Raw genomic sequence first — 21,153 nt, forward strand, 5'->3', positions numbered from 1 at the left:
AACCAGCGTACATTTTTTTCAATCTCTCTATCTATAGTTAGATGCCATAATCCTGTAAGGGGTAGCCATTTGCTTTGAGTCTGTTATATTACGAGGAGGAGCACTAACCCTCAACCAACCCACTTGTTAACACACAGGGAACATGTATGGGTTGATTATATGGTTACTACCCAGCACTGTAAATTGTTTATTGGCTTACAGGAAACCATTAGGCTTGTCACTCAATGTGAAGTCACTTGAAAGGGAAAGAAGAGTAATGAAAAGTGACAGGAAAGGGAGACCATTAAAGACGCATTAACAGAAATAACATGGGAGTTTTCCACTTAATTTTCTAATTCTCATTTCTCCATCATTACTATACCTGATTCCCAAATAACTATTTATCTCGTCAGACGCCTTAATCAAGTAACGGGTGGCCACAAACAAATCACCTCCATGTCACCCTGTCCCCCGCCATTTCACTGCCCTACTCTTTCCTATTAAGAAAATTCACAACTCAAGCTATAGAATTCTTTTATTTCAGTAATATACTAAGGATAGTTGCGGTTGGTGGGGGCATTCACCATCCACTCACTCAATGTAGTGCTGGTTTAGGGTGTCTGCCCTTTCCTCTCCTCCATCCTTCTTTCCTTCCATCCTCTTCTTTCTTTCTTGCCTTCATTCTTTCCTCATCCTTCTGCCTACGAGTGACTTTACACTCCCTCTTCTGTCTTTCTTTCCTTCAATCTTTCTTCTTCCTTCTGCCTGTGGGTGACATTACACTGAGTGACAAGCCAAATGGTTTCCGTACACCAGGAAACCATTTACTATGTTGGGTGATAACCAGATAACCAAATTTTGAAGCCTCTTGGTTTAGTAGGAAATTACGGCGTTCCAATCGGACTGAGCCGGTGAAGGTTTATATCCAAGGGATTGTTGGGGTTTGCTGCTCATGTAATGCCACTCAGAGATGAGTGAGGCTGGTCACACTCATCTTAAATGTCAGGACCAACCTGCCTAGCTCCGGGCTCCTACGCTCCTCATGAGACAATGTAGGATTGGATAATGAATGAATGAATGTAGCACACAATGAGAGAAATGGGTGGGAGGCAAAAACAAAGTATAATCTGTTATAAAACTAAGCTCTAAGCATAACAAAATGCAGGTATTTCAAAATGTCTTTTTTTTCAAGGATCAAGTGCACTGCTATTGACCTACAGTCTGATAACCAAAGCTTTTTAAAATACCTGGATGTGTAAATTTAAATTACTGTAGCTACATGGCCTTCACTTAAACAGCTATACAAATACAGAAAGCACAGTGGATTTTATACACAATCTATCTATCTACCTATTGCCAGGCGCCTTAATCCCGTACAGGGTGGCCACAAACAAATCGCCTCCAAGTCACCCTGTCCCCCGCCATTTCACTGCCCTGCTCCCAACTCACAACCCCCTCTGTCATGTACATCTCCACTCCATCCCTCTATCTCATCCTAGGCCTCCCCCCCCTCCCCCCTTTCACCTCACTCACATACGCTCTCCTCGTCAGTCTCTCACCCTCCATCCTCTCCACATGGCCAAACCACCTCAGTGTGCTCCTCATAACGCTTCCTATCACATCCACATCCACACCACAATGCTCCTTTATATCCTCATTTGTCAGCCTGTCTCTCCATGTGCCTCCACAGGCTCCTCTTAAATAACTCATTTCCACTGCTCTCACTCTTGACTTGTGTCCTTCCAACAATGTCCAAGCTTCACTTCCATACGTTAGAGCTAGTATCACAATACTGTCGTGTAGTAACTTTTTCACTTCCATGCTCACTTCCCTGCTTCTTATCACTGCTTTCAAGGTACAAGCAACCTTTCTTCCTTGTTGTACCGATTCAAGCATTTCACCCTCCAAACTTCCATCCTTACTCATTACTCAAGTACTCAACCCCTAAACCGCGGGGTTGTTTTGGCTTGACTTGTGTCTCCAGCGGGCATATTCATGGTCCGACATACTCTTTAAAAATATTTGCCAAAAATCAGTTATTAGTCCTAGAACATTAAAATTACATATGCATACGGCACATAACTTCTGCTTTCTCCTGGGACGTTTGTTGAGCCTTCGTCGAGTACCGTAAGACTTGTGGAGACCTCTGAAGTTGGGTAATGAAGTCTCCACTTTACACTTCCCGACAACCCGTAATATGATTACCACAGCCTGATATTATCACTAGAAACACTATTCTATGATTTTCAAATAGTTTGGAATCCATACTAAAAAAAAAAAAAAAAAAAAAAAAAAAAACAGTGAAGGCAATGAAAATTATGAGCGAGTACGACCTTCCCACTTGCGCTCGTTCGCCACTGGTGTTCTGTCATATATTATTTATAAAAACACTCACACTTTATATTTCTATTACTATATAACACTTATATATATCTGCAGTCTTTACCCATAAGTTTCCTTCTTTAATAGTAGTTTATTGTCACTGTAGGCATTCAATTTCTCTTTCAGTGAAATACGTAGCATTCACTTTCTCGTCCTGTATACTAGCGTTAAGAGTGAATCAGTCACTTTCACTTCCACTTTCTTATCTCATAGTATTCATACATACTAGAGTGAAACTTTCACTTTCATTACTCCTAGTATATATACTCGAATTCTTATATTACTACTCATTTACATTTCTATTTAAATGCTCTATTTTATTTACATTATTTACATTTCTATTTTATTTACACTGTGTTATGCACTGTCACTTGCAGTAACTTATACAACTATTTTCCACTGTTCACTTATATTTACATTCATTGTTTTCAATTGCTGTTTACACATTATTTACACATTATTTACATTTCCACTAGCACTGTTTTAGTCACCAGAAATATCGTAGTCACTGTCCATCATTTTCATTGATAAATTAACCAGTTGACGTTCCACAGCAGTCACTTAGCCCTTTACCCCTTTCCAGACAAGGTTTAGTAGGGGGGTAGAGGTCACAGGGCCCTTTGCATGGGGCTAAAAAGCGGCAGAATTGGACAGGCGCGAATCCAACGTGGTTTCACCTTGAAAGACAACAGTAAACTGAATACTGTGGTGGACTAGGGGGAGTGCAATGCTGCCAATGTCAGCGTGGTGACAGCTGCTAATATATACGCTATGATATGATTGGCAGGAAATCTAGACAATACATAATAAATTAGGTAGTTCCAGGTGAATGTAAATATCACTTAGGCTTCTCCCTTCCTTTCTTATATATACCATATTTTTATTACGAGAATAGACGATACGGTATATTTCGAGGGGAAATAAACAGTGAAAATTAGAGAACGAGTGCATGTGAGGTGTTGTCAGGTGATAATTAGCCAATTCCAGGTGTATGGCACTATCACTTACCTTATTTCTTTTTTGTATATATTATTTGGTATAAGAATAGGGCTTATTTCAATGGATGAAATCAGTGGAAAATTCCGGGGAAGATTTACTTAGCGCAGCATGGCCGGGCAGGCAAGAGGAGAGGGTAATGGAAGGGAGGTAGGGAGGGCAGTCAAGAATGGGGAGAAATGGCTAAATTGTCAACAATGGATGGGAGTACAGATGAGACTTGGAGTGCTGACTAGTGTTGGACATTGGCAGTACTGACAGATGATACAAGCCACCACTTGAAAGCCCGGGCGAATTAAAAAAAACACAGAATCACAAAAGTGACGCCCCGCGGTATGATCCCTTGCTCCCAAGCGTCACGAAAGTGACGCCCCGCGGTTAAGGGGTGAAACATACTCACATTTGCCATTTCCTCACCATCCAACCTCACTGTACATTCACTGACTTCACCACTCTCAAAGACCATCACTTTACTCTTCCCTACATTCACCTTTAGATTCCATTTCTTATACACTCTCCCAAACTCATCCACCAAGCCTTGCAGCTCCCCTTCGTCTTCACTTAACAACACAGTATCATCTGCAAACAATAGTACAGGGAGTTTCCAAACACTACCCTCTCTCATTAGGGCCACTCCAACATCCACTGCCCTACCTAGTATCTCTCTTATTATCCCATGGAGACATGACACATCCCTGTTTCAACCCAACCTTCAAAGAGAAAGATTCACTCAGTTCACCATCCACATGCACTGCAGCCTTCACACCATCATACAAACTCATCACAGCATTCAACAACTACCCATCTACTCCGTATGTTCTTAATGCTTTCCACAATCCTTGTCTATCCACCCGGTAATATGCTTTCCCCAAATCCATGAAGGCTGCATACAACTTCTTTCCCTTCTCTAGAAACTTTTCCACTAAAGATCTAAGAATAAATATCTGATCTACACAACCACTTCCCTTCCTAAAGCCTCCCTGTTCTTCTCCAACTAATTCCTCTGTTATTTCCCTAACTCTGTCAATAAGTATCCTACCATACACTTTTCATATTATACTAAGACGACAAATCCCCCTATGATTACCACACACTTCTTTTTTCCCCTCTTCCTTGTACAGGGGAATAATCATACCTGACTTCCAATCCTCTGGGACTCTACCTTCCTCCCAGGCCAATCTGCACATCTTCCACATCCATTCTACTACTATCTCTCCCTCATGCTTCAGCATTTCACCACACACTCCATCAATTCCTGGGGCTTCCCCCAAATTTACTTTCTTCATTGCTTCCACAACTTCTATCCTACTGATTTCTTCCTGTCTTCTCACTTCCTTCCTTCTCCCAGCCATTCCACAGCCACTTATACTTGCATTACTTCCATTCTCTATGTTCTGCTCACTTTTTCTCCCTTCTCCACTAGTAATCTACCATTTTTATCTTTCACTCCCCTACTAACTTCACTGCCACCCTGTCTTACTCTCTTCACCTCCTTCCAGAACATTTACTTACAGTCCCTCCACCTGACACTCAAATTCCTTCCAAATTCCTCATCTACTCTCTTCTTACTCTCTCTTACTAATCTTTTCACCTCTGTCTTCCTTTCTACATATAACTCTCTCTTCCACGTCTCAACTTCTTCCACACCCCTATTTCTCATCCAATCATTGCATGCTTTCCTCTTTTGTGCCACAGCCTGTCTCACCTCTTCATTCCACCATGCTGTTCCTTGCATCCCCTTCTGTCCTCTCTTCACCCCACACACCACATCACATGCTGCACATATTTCTTCTGTGAATATCTTGCACACACCTTCCACGTCCCCCATCTGCTCCAATTCATATTTACCCAATCGTTCCTCTACTTCTCTCTTATATTCTGCCTTTTTCTCATCCTCTTGTAACCTTTCCATTCTCCTTGCAACTACTTCCTCCCATCATTCCCTTCTATTTCTCCATCTCACTTGGATCTTAATTCTGGCCATCACCATGTAGTGGTCAGAAAGTCCACTCCCCCAACCTCTATAAGCTCTTGCATCCATTACACATCTTTGCATCCTTTCCTCCACACACACATAATCAATCATTGCCTTCCTTTCATTCAGTTCACCACCCACCCTTCTCATCGCTCGCCAAGTATACCTGTGGATCATTTTGTGCCTGAGGAGGGTATTGGTTATCACCAACCTCCTCCCAGCACAAGAGTCCACTAACGCACGGCAATTCCCATCTGTCTCAGCAGGCACACCCCACTCACCAACTATTCCATTTACCTTCGCATTCCCTACTTTACCATTCATATCACCCATCAAAAGCACACTCTCATTCCTTCCAAACTTTTCCATGCACACTTTCATTCACAACAATACACACTCCTTCTTTTGCCCTCTCATTCTCATCTACTTCTGCACATATACCCCATCCATACTCCCATTCTCTCACACTCTCTCCTCACCATTTCATTTTAGTTACTCAACATACATCCACTTTAGCACCCTCAAGCACCCGGACAATCTCTCTCTCTTTCACCTCATCATTCGCACCCCTTACATTCGACATCACGATCCATACCATGTCCTTTGTCTGGTCCTTGGCCGTCATCTTTTGGTCAGTCCTTGTCCGAGGCTTCTTGTTCGTCTTATTAGTTAGCTGTTTTCCGGGGAGGGGCACTAACCCTCTGCCAACCCTTTTAGTCGCCTCATATGACAAGCAGGGATACTGGGGATATATTCTTGAAAACATCCCTACCGCCAGGGGGGAGGGAATCATCAACACTGCCTGGCTGATCAGGTACAAGAGTCAAGGACTGTGCTTAGTTATCAATCATCCAAGAAATTTAACTATTTCCCATCAGAGGAGCTTGTTAAAATTTGCTGTGGCCCACAACTTTAGCTGGAGCACTGTGTGAACACTCACATAGATATGTTTTACTATTACTGCTCGGACCATAAGTATTATTCATCATGGAGAGCTCAATTTGGTCTCGTTTTGAAGCTTAGTACTGGATGATGGATAGAGGGATGGATGTTCAAAAAAGCAATATACGCAAAATGAAGAAAAAAAAATTAGAATTTTGCCAGCATGTAAAAATTTTACTTTTAAAAACATTATGGAAAAAAAAATATTCAAAGAAAAATATTATTTATTCCATAACACAGATGAATAAATTTCCTTTCCAATGATGCATAATTCACTGTATCTGGAGCAATAATACCACAGAAAAATGAAAATGGACAGGAAGAAAAATTTTTTAGTTTTCAGCGTGTCCACAGCAATGTTTTACTTGAAATGCACATAGCAAGCTTATTTGTCATTTTAATAACCTCAATTAGGGCTCACTTTGAAGCTGAGTAGTTGTACTGTAAATTATCGTGGCATATTTAAAACAAAAAAATAATGGGTCACACTCACACATAAATCCTGATCTTCAGATGATGGCCAAAGCTGTCATCCAAATGTCTGAGCCTCAGAAGCCGATGACAGCAAAAGCGATCAACGGTGCATGTAAGGGTTAATACCTTGTACTTAACTGGTACTCTGAACTGTATACAAAATGGGTGTAATAAGCTGCTGAATAAGAATAAACAAATGCAAAAGCCTTGTACTGTATACACAAACAGAAGAAAAAAAAATAAAGGCTCCATAACTAGAAAACGGTAAAGAAAGTCATGGACGAAAGTCTAGTACCGTAGCCAATATGAAACTATTGCACAAGAGTTGTAACCTTACCACCATGACTTTCTTGCTCAGAGTCAGTGTACACATCCTCGACTTTTATCCGTCCTCCCGAGGTTGTTTCTGTGCGAAGTGGTGCACGTCTCTGCAAGATAATTCCTTTTAGCATGCATGTAATAAAGCCAAGTGCAATTAGGGAAAGTTTTCTTCTCTAAACTGGCCAATACAGCAAACCACATCAATGGTAGCTCACTGAAAACCAAACAGGCTGGTAATAACTTATCTAGTAGCTAAATGAAGGAGAGTAAGGGTTGGATATGGAAGGAAGATGGTACAGATGTCAGGGTGATGAAAAAATTTCTTTAATGTGAGGAAAGCAGAAAAATTTGGTACAGTTCTAAATAATGGAAACAAAATGGAGAAGATAACAAATATTTTAAAAGATTAATGAATGGAACGATGGTAGTACAGCATGGACCATTTACAATAATCCCTCGATTATCTGAAGTAACAGAGCCTAAGGCATGTCTGGGTAATGGCTCTGTCTGGATAATAGACTTCTCCTCTGGCCCCCATTCGTAAACAACCTAACTTTGAATGCCAGTGCAAAAGGCCACTACAATACATTGTATGACACTTGTTTCCTGTTATTTAACACTACTCTGTCTGGTCAAGCAGATCTACAAACCACAACCAAGCAATTACCATGGTCAAGCAGACCTATCAACCACAGATAAGCAATCACCACTGCAAGGCCATAACCTGCAGTAACATGAAAACAAAAAAACAAAAAACTACACAAGAAAAATGCAGTGGGCACACAAAACATAATGGTAAAATGGAATAAAATCATGGTAAACTACAGTAGCATAAAATCATGGTATAGTGCAGTCTGCCTAAATAAAATCAACATCAACACTCACAATTCAACCATCCCGCATCAATCTTATCCAGGATCTCGCACTTCTAAAGAGTCAGCACTACCCTCTTCCTTTTCCCTGGTGTAGGGGCCATCATCACACACCCTAAAAAGAGGCATGCAAGAACAGCTATGCCTGAAGCAGAAGGGGAACAACCACAAAAACCACCAAGTGCACTGCCATAGCAACTGTCTGAGAGGAGTTGTTTACTGCACTGTCGCCAGGTGGTAACTGGTAACGACCAAGAGGGTTTCTAGCGGATGCTGGGAGTACTATCCAGCCAGACAGGGAAGTGCCATCTAACTATTTCCACCCAGTGGGGCACGAACATTCACGTGGTCATACTTTCCACCGGGAGACATGCATTTTGTCTGGTATACTATGAAAAAATGAACAGGTATACTCCCCTTTACCAATGCAATTGGTTAGGTAAAATCCCACTGTTAAGTGGGGTATTGTTTATCAGGGCAGCTTTAACTGGTAAAGTAATCTATCTATCTACTGCCAGAAGCCTCAATCCCGTTTGGGGTGGCCACAAACAAATCACCTCCAAGTCACCCTGTCCCCTGCCATTTCACTGCCCTGCTCCCAACTCACACCCACCTCTCTCATATACCTCTCCACCCCATCCCTCCATCTCATCCTCGGCCTCCCCCTACCTCTTCCCCCCTCCACCTCACTCACATACACTCTCTTCGTCAGTCTTTCACCCTCCATCCTCTCCACATGGCCAAACCACCTCAGTGTGTTCCTTATAACGCTTCCTATCACATCCACATCCATACGACAACGCTCTTTTATATCCTCATTCGTCAGCCTGTCTCTCCATGTGACTCCACGGGCTCCTCTTAAATAACTCATTTCCACTGCTCTCACTCTTGACTTGTGTCCTTCCAACAACGTCCAAGATTCACTTCCATACGTTAGAGTTGGTATCAAAATACTGTCATGTAGTAACTTTTTCACTTCCATGCTCACTTGCCTGTTTCTTATCACTGCTTTCAAAGAACCAGCAACCTTTCTTCCCTGCTGTACCCTTTCAAGCACTTCACCCTCCAAACCTCCATCCTTACTCATCACACTACCCAAGTACTGTACTTAAACGTACTCACATTTTCCAATTCCTCACCATCCAACCTCGCTGTACATTCACTGACTTCACCTCTCTCAAAGACCATCACTTTACCCTTCCCTACATTCACCTTTAGATTCCGTTTCTTACACACTCTCCCAAACTCATCCAACAAGCCTTGCAGCTCCCCTTCGTCTTCACTCAACAACACAGTATCATCTGCAAACAACAGTACTGGGAGTTTCCAAACACTATCCTCTCTCACCAGGGCCACTCCAACATCCACTACCCTACCTTGTACCTCTTTTATTACTCCATCCATGTACAGATTGAACAACCATGGAGACATGACACATTCCTGTTTCAACCCAACTTTCAAAGAGAAAAATTCACTTAGTTCACCATCCACACGCACTGCAGCCTTCACACCATCGTACATACTCTTCACAGCATTCAACAACTTCCCATCTACTCCATATATTCTTAACACTTTCCACAATCCTTGTCTATCCACCCGGTCATATGCTTTCTCCAAATCCATGAAAGCAGCATACAGCTTCTTTCCCTTCTCTAGAAACTTTTCCACTAAAGATCTAAGAATGAATATCTGATCTACACAACCTCTTCCCTTCCTAAAGCCTCCCTGTTCTTCTCCAACTAATTTCTATGTTCTTTCTCTAACTCTGTCAATAAGGATCCTACCATACACTTTTCCTATTATACTAAGAAGACAAATGCCCCTATGATTACCACACACTTCTTTTTCCCCTTTTCCTTTGTACAAGGGAATAATTATACCTGACTTCCAATCCTCCGGGACTCTACCTTCCTCCCAGGCCAATCTGCACATCTTCCACATCCATTCTACTACTATCTCTCCCCCATGCTTCAGCATTTCACCACACACTCCATCACCCTTAGGTTTCCCCCCCAGCCAAGTCCAAAACTCACCCAAATGAACCCAAAAACAAGTTTAAAGCCAATCTAAATGGTCTAACAGCTGTAAAAGAAGCGAACCTAAGCCTAACACCTGTAAATAACTCACTAAAAGCAATCAATAAAATCTGAAACTCATCAAATGTAAGTCTGGAAAAAATCAAACTCAGTAAACTGTAGCCTAAACTGACAATGTTCACCCTACCTATGGCTAAAACACATTAATCTAAGTCTAAAAATAGTTTATAAATCAACCTAAACACACAATGTCAAAAAAAAAAAAAAAAAAAAAAAAAAAAAAAAAAAAAAAAATAGTTAAACTGGGGTTTGGCCATCGTCAGGTGGGGTGGGTGGTATTTCTACCCCTTTCGCTAAGCCAGGGTATCGCATCTAGGGGTATCGAATATCGAGGTATACCCGTAGGTAGGGTGTTTTTTGTTTTTAATTTTTTTTTCATAGTTTTCTTGGTGTTTAAAATTATTCTGGATATTCCCATGTGTGTTTTGATGTCAAAACATGGGAGACTGACCTGAAAACAGTGCCAAAATTGAAAGGGGTACCATACATACAATAGTGTATAAAGAGTGTGTTTATTGGTTTTTAATTTTTGTTTTAAATAGTCTTCTTGGTGTTTAAAATTATTTTGGATATTCCCATGTGTGTTCTAATGTCAAAATATGGCAGACTGACCTGAAAACAGTGACAAAATTAGGAGCGGTACTGTGCATACAGTAGTGTACAGTTAGGGTGTTTTTTGTTTTTCAGTATTCTTTTGGCATGGTTTTCTTGGTGTTAAAAATTTTTGCTATTCCTATGTGCTTTTTGATGGCTAAATATACCTGAAGGACAAGAAAACACTGCCAAAGTAAGCAGAGGTACTGTACAGTTGCAAACATATCAAACAGAAACACCCCATCCACCAGCCAGGTGGTGTAATGCTCTCCGCAACTGGTAACACTTTTTAGGTATGGAACTTCACCAGGTTTCTTTCAGTTGCTAGGATGAGCCAAACGCGGTGATCATTGCTGATGTGTGCAGTTAATGGTGGTATTATAATATATGAGCAACGTTCCGTTAGAAAATATACTGATAATGGAATGTCATGATTATGGTAAATTTTTAAAAATACTGTCACACAATACACCCTCAACATAATCGCAGTTATTACGAATGACACGGATTTTGTGAGTGGTTCAGATTCGGGTCATGAACAATGCAACAGTTAACAATTCATCATATTAGTCACAGTTATCAGCTTCCCCACAATTATCAACGGTCAGATTATTATCGTGACGCCCATCCTCCTTATTGTGAACCTGACATTGGTGGACCTCTGAAATTGAAGCAAGTTCATTATATGCAGGAGGTGGCACCACAGGAGGCGGCAGGATGTGGGTATGGGACCTAGGAGACAGGAGGAAGGATATGGGTGAGGAAGGGGGCAACAGTGGTCAAACTTGGGGCTACAGGAGAGGGGTGATGGGGTAGGGGATGGTGGAGTTTGATAGACAACAGGAATGACAGCGGGAGGGATTAATTACAAGGTGATGATCGGGCCATGTCTGTGTTTCATGAAGAATGTGGAATTTTACAGACTGACCATGAAACGTGATGTTGACGTTGCCACGTGTTGTAATTTAAGGTCATGGTTTGTAACAGTTCATGACGCTATGTGTATGGTGACTATTTGCTAATGTGCAAATATATGACACATCCCTACAGTTTGTCAGATGTTACAGCTATTGTTACAGTGATTGGGAATTACCCTTGTACCCTATTAGGTAGTATCAGCATGGATGATGACAAATATCGCAAACAGAGTAGGGATAGGTCTATGTAGATTTTTCCTTTATCACCAACACATATGAGCAGTCTGATAGTAATGATGATCCCTATGGTTCACATTAATGCCTGTACTTTATGTAAAATAAAGGTGGATTTACTTAACCCAGTTTATGTTACCGTTTTCGGTAAGCCGTGTTTGGCTGCTGATTTTATACTTTGCCAGTGGTTATCAGTTATACCGTATTTAGGTTCATAATGACAAAATGTTGTATGTCCCAAGCATTCCTTCAAAAATTCTCGAGCCAATAATGGTGGAACAAGGTTGTAACGTCTGCAGTTATCCAGTATGAGCATGTGCATATTACATCAACAATGCCATTAGCTAAAGAAATAGCTTGTGTTAAATGCATGTTAAATGCAAACACACACTTTACCTGCAGTGTGTTTTGTTTTGCTAAACAACCGAGCAGTGTTCACACTGTATAACACTGACATGTTAAAGTTAAATACGAGGACCATTGCCCTGTTCATGGAGAGCAAGTACTGTACTGAGCCACACGCCTCAGCAGTGTCCGAACATGGAGCTGTTGCCCTGGCTGAGTAACGGTGTATATTTCAATTCATTAATGAAGACAGGTGAACCACTGTCATTTGTGTGTAAAGATGTGATCCGCTATTCATGGTGTAGCAGTCATTACGGCCATCTCCCCTCACCGTCAGTAGCCATGTCCGAATGCATGCAGTTGTCGGGAAAGGGGGGGGGGGGGCCAACAGTGAACTAGATAATGATGTTGTGAATCAGACTGCATAACAGTTACAAGTCCTTCACACCACAATTTCCTCCATCAGTATAAGGTTAATGTAATTTGACAAAAATAATTTAATACAGCAGGTAAGGCATCTCTCTACCCACCTATTAGCCCACCCCAGTAATGTTACCTATGTTCTGGGACCAAGTCTATCCCCCTGTAGTAAATCACATTTTCGTTTACATAGGTGCCATAAACAAATTAACGAGAACCATAGACACGAATCACTACTCTGAACTATTAATTATTGTGACAAGAGAAAATTCCTCCCTCCCCCTCCTCTGCTTTTGATATCACAGTCATCCATGATGTTACTACGAAAATGCAACACGAATAGCTCCCAATTGCAATGACAAGAGGTGTGATATAAAACATTCTAGGGGTGTTTCAGATATCACCATGTGACGACAAAGTCATCAAAATACACTAACGCAGGGTTTGTGTGAGGTGCCACCCCATGAGGAGTAGGTTGTCATATGGACGATATAATAAAAGATGCTGGTAGACTGTGTAACGTGCCAAAGTCTGCGTAATGTTTAATGGCCTGACTATCAAATACCATATTCAACATTAAACTATAGGTGATTTGGGACCATGTCACCAGGGTATCATTTACCCATTCCACCCTAGCTTCCTGCCACAGTCCACTCTCCCTTACCCCATCACTCATCTCCTGTAGAGCCCCCCCTCTCACCAGCCAGACCACTATTGCCCCCTCCTCACCCACATCCCTCCTCCTGTCTCCCAGGCGCCCCACCCTGTCTCCTGCTGTGACGCCACCTCTTATGAAATTGCGTTAAAGAGGTCTATCAGTATGAGTTTCGCGGTCAGGGAAGAGGGAGGGTCACAGTAATTTCGTGATTATTGTGATTGGCACAGGAATGCGGATAAAGTTAAAATGGCTTATATACTGGTTGTCGGTAAATGTTGTATGGTTTGTGGTGTTTATCAAAAGTCACACTTACGAAACCTGTGTGTTTCATGTGCATAAAATATGAAAATGTGTGGTGTGAAACTATTTTATTACCACATTCACAAAATGCTGTTATTTTCAGTATAATGTCAGGCGGGACATTGTTTATATTCCACCAGTAACTGAGCACAGCGGCAATGATCACTGCATTAGGGTCGTCCTAGCGACCAAACAAAACCTGGTTTAGTTCCATATCCATCAGTATTACCAGGTGCGGAAAGCATTACACCACCTTGCTGGTGGACAGGGCGTATCTGTTTGACATGTCCACAACTGTACTATGCTTGGGGTTTCATTCACTCAGGCCTTATCTTGGAAAGATCATATTACATCTCTTGTAAAATCTGCTTCCAAGAGGTAAGGTCTCCTAAGCCGACTCCGTACCTTCCTTACCCATGCACAGTTGTTGACGTGGGTTTTATTCGCCCCTGTGTAGAGTACAACTCTCATGTGTGGGGAGGCTCCCCACATACAGCTCTTTTCAACAAGGTGGATTCAAAGGCTTTTCATCTCATTAACTCTCCTCCTCTTACAGGCTTCCTTCAACCTCTGTCTCTTCACAGTAGTGTTCCATTTATCTATCTATAGCCCGACGCCCTAATCATGCAAAGGATGGCTGCAGACAAAATGCCTCAAAGTTGCTCTGTCACCCACCATTTGACTACCTCCCCTTAACTCACTCCCCCCTCCCTCATATACCTCTCAACTCCATCCCTCCACCTCATCCTCAGTCTACCCCTCCCTCTCCCTCCCTCCACCTTAAATACATACACCCTCTTAGTCAGTCTATCATTCTCCATTCTCTCCACATGTCTAAACCACCTCAATGTATTTCTCCTAATCTTCTCAACCACATCCACATCCACCCCTCAACGTTCCTTCACTTCTTCATTCGTCAACCTGTCCCTCCACGTCACTCCACATGCTCCTCTCAAGAAACTCATTTCCACTGCTCTCACTTTTGACTTGTTCCCCTCTTGCAAAGTCCATGCCTCGCTTCCATACGTCAGGGTAGGGATCACAATACTATCATGCAGTGACTTCTTAACTTCCATACTCACCTCCCTATTTCTCATCGCTTGTTTCAGTGAACCAACAACCTTCCTTCCCTGCTGTACCGTTTCACGCACTTCATCCCCCAAAGTTCCATCCTTACTCATCACATTACCCAAGTACTTGAATGCACTCACATTCTCCATAGCCTCACAATCCAACATCACTGTACAGTACTCGTCAAAATTATTCAGCGTTGTCCGCCGGGCGCGCAATACTTAAGGCCAAAAAAGAATCACCCTTTTTAGGGGGTAAAAATTGAGCCACAAGTTTGCACCGCAAGCATGATGTCACGGTAGCCTGAGGCCTTCCGATGCGCTGGTTGGTTCCCGCCTCAGTCGCCCACGGGCTGCCTGAGAGAGAGGAACTCTGCTGCGTGTCCCTCTCAAATTGCGCCATTTTTTACCGAGTGTCCCTCAGTGTTTTGGGGTTCACCACTTTCTTATGGCACCTACCCGTGAACTATCGAGTGAAATCATATCCCAGATCATTGCTCTAAAGCAGGCAGGCCACCAGACAAAGGGAATTAGTGAATTGGTTGGTGTGGCATGATCGACAGTGCGTCGTTGGTGTGCGCGGTTTCGGTTGGAAAACAGTGGTGAAGTTCCCACAAAGAAACTGAGGTCTGGTAGGCCTAGGAAAACTTCCCCAAGGTCCGTTAATGTTTTAAAACATGCAGTGGAGTTTAATCCTTGTGTGAGTGCAAGGAAAATTAAGGAAAGCAACCCGGAAGTGTTTGGTGAGGTGTCAGTAAGAACAGCGTCTCATAGGGTGCATGAGCTTGGTTACACAAGTCATAGGCCTGTGAAGAAGCCTCTTCTCACCACGAGCCAGAGAATTCGTAGGCTTGCCTATGCTAATAAATATCTAAACTGGGGTGAGGAGCAATGGTTGTCAGTGTTGTGGTCTGATGAGGCAACGTTTAGTGTTACCTGTAACAGAGGAGCACGTGTGTATCAACGCAAATGTAGTGACCCACTTGACCCACGGTATGTAGAAAGCACAGTTAAACATCATGATTCACTCATGGTGTGGGCTTGTTTCTCAGGTCAAGGTTTGGGGAAGCTTGTTGTGCTTTCCAAGAATGTTAGAGTGAATCAGGATGTTTACCTGGAGCTTCTGTGTGATCATTTACCAGGCTCATTCGAGCTAACAGGTGCACGAGTGTTTCAGAAGGACGGTGCACCTGCTCACAAGGCCAAATCGGTCACCAATTGGCTTCGTGACTGCGAGGTATCATTCATGGCAGACTGGCCAGGAAATAGCCCAGACTTCAACCCAATTGAAAACCTCTGGTACCTCATAAAGAAGAGTCTCCAAGGGAAGGACGTTAGCTCTCTGCCTAAGCTGGAAGCTGCTATTCGTGACTCCTGGGACAAAATACCCCTCCAGCACCTCAGGAGCCTCGCCCTTTCACTTCTAAGACGTCTCAGGTCCGTGAAGAAACATAAAGGCTACCCTACGAAGCACTAAAGGTAAATAAAATGCATTATTTATATGTTTTTTCAATGTTGAAAGGTTTGTTTCTTAGGAGGGACGCAGGACGCTCAATAAAAACATTGATGACATTGGGGACTTGCCTAAAGATTTTGTCTTCATGAGGTTTGATGAAGTGTTGACCTGGGTGATCCGGGCGGAAGAAGCAGGAGTAGAGACAAGGCCAGTGTGGGGTCAGAGGGTATACTGCAGTAGCTTCCATGTGTAAACCTCGGAACAACCACCACACCAAACACCTCATTAGCTCCTTTAAGGTGAGTTTTATAATGCCATGACGATTCAGTAACTAATCTTAATACTTAAAATACAACACGTAGTGATAGGAAGGCTTCAAATGGGAAAAATGGGTGAAGTCCTGGGGTGGCAGCACCAATAAACCCTTTATAGACCTACATGTTTTTTCATGTCACGCAAATAACATTTTTGCAAATAATGGCATATTTTTGGCACCAATTTAACGTTATTGGCAAGATCCTACTGTACTTCTCCGAAGAGACAATTAACAGACTGACTATCTGGTAATTGTAGCAACATTATGTGAATGGCATTTATAAAGAAATGGCTATAAAATTTTAACTCTCAAACTGTGGCTAACCAGAAATCCAAAGTGCACCCATACACAAAAATAAATTAATCAATAAACAAAATAGTTTCTTATATTTTTCTCTTCCTTCTGACTGATGGAGAATGTGATTTAGTACTATACATGTACCATATATCAATTTTCAGGTTGATATATGCCATTGGTAGTTTAGTCACCACAGTGTTCTGAAGTTCGGTACTGGTAATTTTGGACCAATGAAAAAATATGCATACACTATGTATCATTTTTTCTAAAGACCAGCTATATGTCTCCAGTATAATACTGAATAGAGTATGTTGCAGTATGAATGTGGAAATTTTCAGGTCAATATCTACTATAGTTTAGCCATACAGTAAGAGCTTAGATACCGTATTTCTTTATTTTGAAAGTAGGACTTACAGCCATTGAGCAAAAATGCAGCAGCCACCTGGAATATTCTTCATAAATAAATTTTATGAGTACCAGTACCACACGAATGAGTGCATGCAAAAATATTATGGAATACACAATTAGCCCAGTACCATATCAACCTACCATATGTAGCTGTGGTGAAGTTTTTAAGCCTGGTACCTGACCCTGGCCTCCATCATACCAACGACTAACAAGACATGCATGGGATGGGCTGTGAGCAGATGCCTGCATATTTCATGCATAGTAGCCAATCCATCAACAATTCACTCATAACAATGAGCAGAAAATTAATTTTCCAACCCAACGCTAGAGCTGTAAGTCGCAGTGCACCTCGGAACAGCTGTGGCTGGATGTCACAGTTCATGGGTCATAAATGTGGATGGTCAGCCTTGTAAGGTGGAGCCTAGGGATACTCAAGCAATACAAAATCTTTAGCTACCTACCTCTGGGCCAATGCTTTCAGTGTCTGAAGGTGTTTCAGGTGAATCTTGTGTCTTCTTTGGTGAGGAGATATTCTCTGAGCCAGGTTTACTACCAGCACCAGCATTCAAACTATTTAGTTCAGTATCAGTTTGCCTCTCCATCTCTACATCATCCTCTGGTAGAGCTATCTTTAACTCACGATCAGTACTATTATCATCCTGACAAGAGGTACTGTCAACAATATTTCCTTTACTGACTTTATTCCTGTCTTCATCTACATCCATAGGCTCATTTATATTCATATTTTGACTGCTGGCTTCTGTTATCAGTGTGACGAAATCACCCTTAGCCTGGGAGGATAAGGCATCATCACCTTCCATACCAACTGCTGAAACTTCAGCACTTTTCTCTCTAGTTTTATGGTCTTTGCTTTCGGAACTTTTCATTAAACCAAGTTTGTTTCCTGTCACCCCTTCCCCAGTGTCTAAGGATTTCTTATGATCATCATCAACACTGCTATCCTCTACTGTTTTCTCCATTTCAGTTTTTCTCTCCTCTGCTGTTTTCTTATTTTCCTTCTCTGTCACACACTTCTTAGATTCTGATTTTAAACTGGTTTCACGGGGTTCCTTTCTGGTGCCCAGTTTCTCAATTTCCATGTCCACTCTTTTCCTATCACCCACTTTACCGTTACTGGACTCCTCTAACAGGAATTCAGATTCATGTTTCAAACTTTCTTCCTCTATGCATTTGCTATTGTTAACATCAACCACCCTTCCAACTTCTCCTTCCTTGTCACCTTTGTCGGCAGTGGCAGTCTCTTCAGTTTCTGACTTAAATTCTTTGGTACTACTACTTACACTATGAGAATGCACATTATCTACAGTACCACCCCCATCATCATCTTCAGCAGGGAAACTGGAACTACTGCCGCCCAAATCATCACTGACATCACTTAAATCCTCATCACCTGGGCCTTCTACAATCTGGGCACCAAACTGAATGATACTTTGGTTTCCATCATTATCATCAACATCATCTGTGTCTGCAAGGACAATGTTTTTATGGCCCACTTCCACCATTTCTTGTTCCAAATCATCCACATCTTTTACGTCTGTACCCTCAGAACCAATAGTATCATCACTTGTCGACTCAACCCCATGGTGGTCACTCACTGGTTCTTTATCCTCTTCTGGTGAACCAGTTTCAGTAAGCTTGAGGGATATGGAAGGTTCACCACTTTCTTCTGAATTAGATGACAGATTATCTGAGACTGGAGCCTCTTCTCCAGGACCAACACTCTGGGGTTTGGCTGTGACTGATTTGTAGGTTAATGGAGAAGGAGCATCATCATCATCACTATCATCCTCCGAGTCAAATATACTTGGAATTCTTGTTACTGGTTTATTCTGCTCTGCCATGTCTCTAGTTCCTGAAAAGACCAATATCTTTTAGAATAGGCTTCATTATCTAATGTTCAAGTGACACTAAACTAAATATCACTGACAAAATCTATAAACCCTGTACCGATGTTACTGGCTTCTCTATCCACATGTCCATTAAATACACAGTGAAAAAATGTTATGATACTTCTGCTCACATCTGAAACTGCAGATTATCAAAATTACACAGATTACCAGCAAGTATACACTGAGGATGTCTTAATCAGGGTTAGCCCTGGCCTCAAAAAGGGTGTAGCCAATTTTTTCAAAAGATTATATACCTGCATGACAAACCATTTTTTTTATTTCCAGTTATTTTACATAACAACATGCAACAGTTGTTATCCCTGCTCTGACAAGCTAGATCGGCAGTATTCTTGTGACACACCCTCTGACTACTTTACACAGCTGAGTAGTATGGGTATCAGAGAATACTTTAGCAGATTTCATCATTAACTTTTAAAATATTGCAAATTCCTCAAAAAAAAAATCGCCTAAAATTATTTCTATTGCAAACTGCAACATTGGCGATCAGCAGCACCATCCCTGCTTAATGTATGCAGGACCACTGGCTATTACTCATACAGCTACCTGTACATCTGAGGCAACAACATAGTTTATCCAAAATAATTTGGAGCAGGATGATTACATACATGTCCATGTCACCCTGTCCCCTGCCATTTCACTGCCCTCCCCCCAGCTTAATCTCCCTCTCTCATATACCTCTCAACTCCATCCCTACATCTCATCCTTGGTCTCTCCCTCCCTCTTCCACCTCCAACTTACTCACATACACTTTCCTAATTAGTATCTCATTCTATCCTCTTCACATGGCCAAACCACTTCAGTGCATTTCTCTTAATGCTTTCTATCACAACCACATCCACACCACAATGATCCTTCACCTCCTCATTTGTCAGTCTGTCTTTCCATGTAACTCCACATGCTCCTCTCAAATAACTCATTTCCATTGCTCTCACTCTTGACTTGTGTCCTTCCGACAAGGGACAAGCTTCGCACATTAGAATGGGGATCACAATACTTATAGTTGCTATAGCAACTGAAGGTCCTATTAGGTTTGGTGCAGTTCTGTACCCAAAGATTGTGACTCACATCACTTGAAACCCAGCGGACAACTGACTTCCATCACTCGAGTCAGAATTTGAACATTTATGTTTGACTAAAATACTAATAATAATTTCTCATGCTTTATTTGTGTCAACAGGTGACTAATACCTTGAAATAGATTACATTATGGCATATGAATCTTACTCTCCCTCCTTTATTAAGATTTTCTGAAATTTTAATATTGAAACTCATCCTGACTATACTGAAATTCTAATACTCACTCACCTTAACTATATTGATATTCTAATACCGAAACACTCACCCTGACTATGCTAAAATTCTAATACTGAAACACTCACCCTGACTATACTAAAATAAGGGCCTATAATACTGAAACACTAACCCTGACTATATTTAGGGGGAGGCAGCGGCTCAATCGGTAGAGAGGTGGCCTGCAGTCCTACCGGACCCAGGTTCAAATCCCCGCTGGGGCAGGGAACAGTTTAAGGATTTGAATTTCATGTAAAGCAAACTTTACCGATCTACCAGAAGTCCTGCCCACGTCGTAAAAATACCCCCGCTAATACCAATACACCAGTCCTGTATAAGACGGCCCTAGCATGTATTCAATACGGGTGGTGAGTGTTAGCGCCGAAGTGGTGACATGTTGAAGTGTATGATATGTAGGAGGACTACTGGGCCTTGGGAGCAGGATGTGATGCCTATGCCCGGAGTCGAGAACATTACAAAAAAATACAAGTATACAGTCACTACTCGTTTTACGTTGGTTTGGTTTACGATAATTCGCTACGATAATAGAAAAGTTCCACCCCAAAATCCGATTTACGATAAATTTCCCGCTATGACGATCTTGCCATTGGAAAGTGCCAGGCACACGTAATTTGACTGTCACTTGTCTCAGGCAAGATGGCGGCCCCGGCGTACAGCGCATTGTTATGGTTCAGGTCCCACCACCCCTTCAAAGCCCTGTCTTTTCAAATTGTTCATGTGTGCCCCCCTGTTATCGTAACCTCTCAGCCAAACATCGTACTACAGTAGACATCGTGTAGCACCAGGCCAACTTTACACAAGTGTGATTACTGTAGTGTATTGTCTTGTTGCAACGATTTACTGTACGTGAGTAACTCTG

The 21,153-nt window shown here is 42.0% G+C and overlaps 1 protein-coding gene across 1 annotated transcript in view; it reads right to left on the minus strand.

The window, feature by feature from the left end:
- The window catches only part of LOC145390009 (uncharacterized), a 297,119-nt gene extending 278,200 nt beyond the window's left edge, over positions 1-18,919 (minus strand). Inside the window, exons 1-2 of the mRNA XM_080265104.1 lie at positions 17,514-18,919; positions 7,086-7,176 (exon numbers count right to left, since the gene is read on the minus strand). Coding sequence (XP_080121230.1) covers positions 7,086-7,176; positions 17,514-18,914 — 1,492 coding nt within the window. The 5' untranslated portion in view covers positions 18,915-18,919. The remainder of the gene's footprint in view (positions 1-7,085; positions 7,177-17,513) is intronic.
- Between the last annotated feature and the right edge of the window lie 2,234 nt (positions 18,920-21,153).

Source organism: Coenobita brevimanus, chromosome 14, assembly GCF_032717465.1.
Source record: "Coenobita brevimanus isolate Jiangsu-jjx chromosome 14, ASM3271746v2, whole genome shotgun sequence".
NCBI classification, from domain to species: Eukaryota; Metazoa; Arthropoda; class Malacostraca; order Decapoda; family Coenobitidae; genus Coenobita; species Coenobita brevimanus.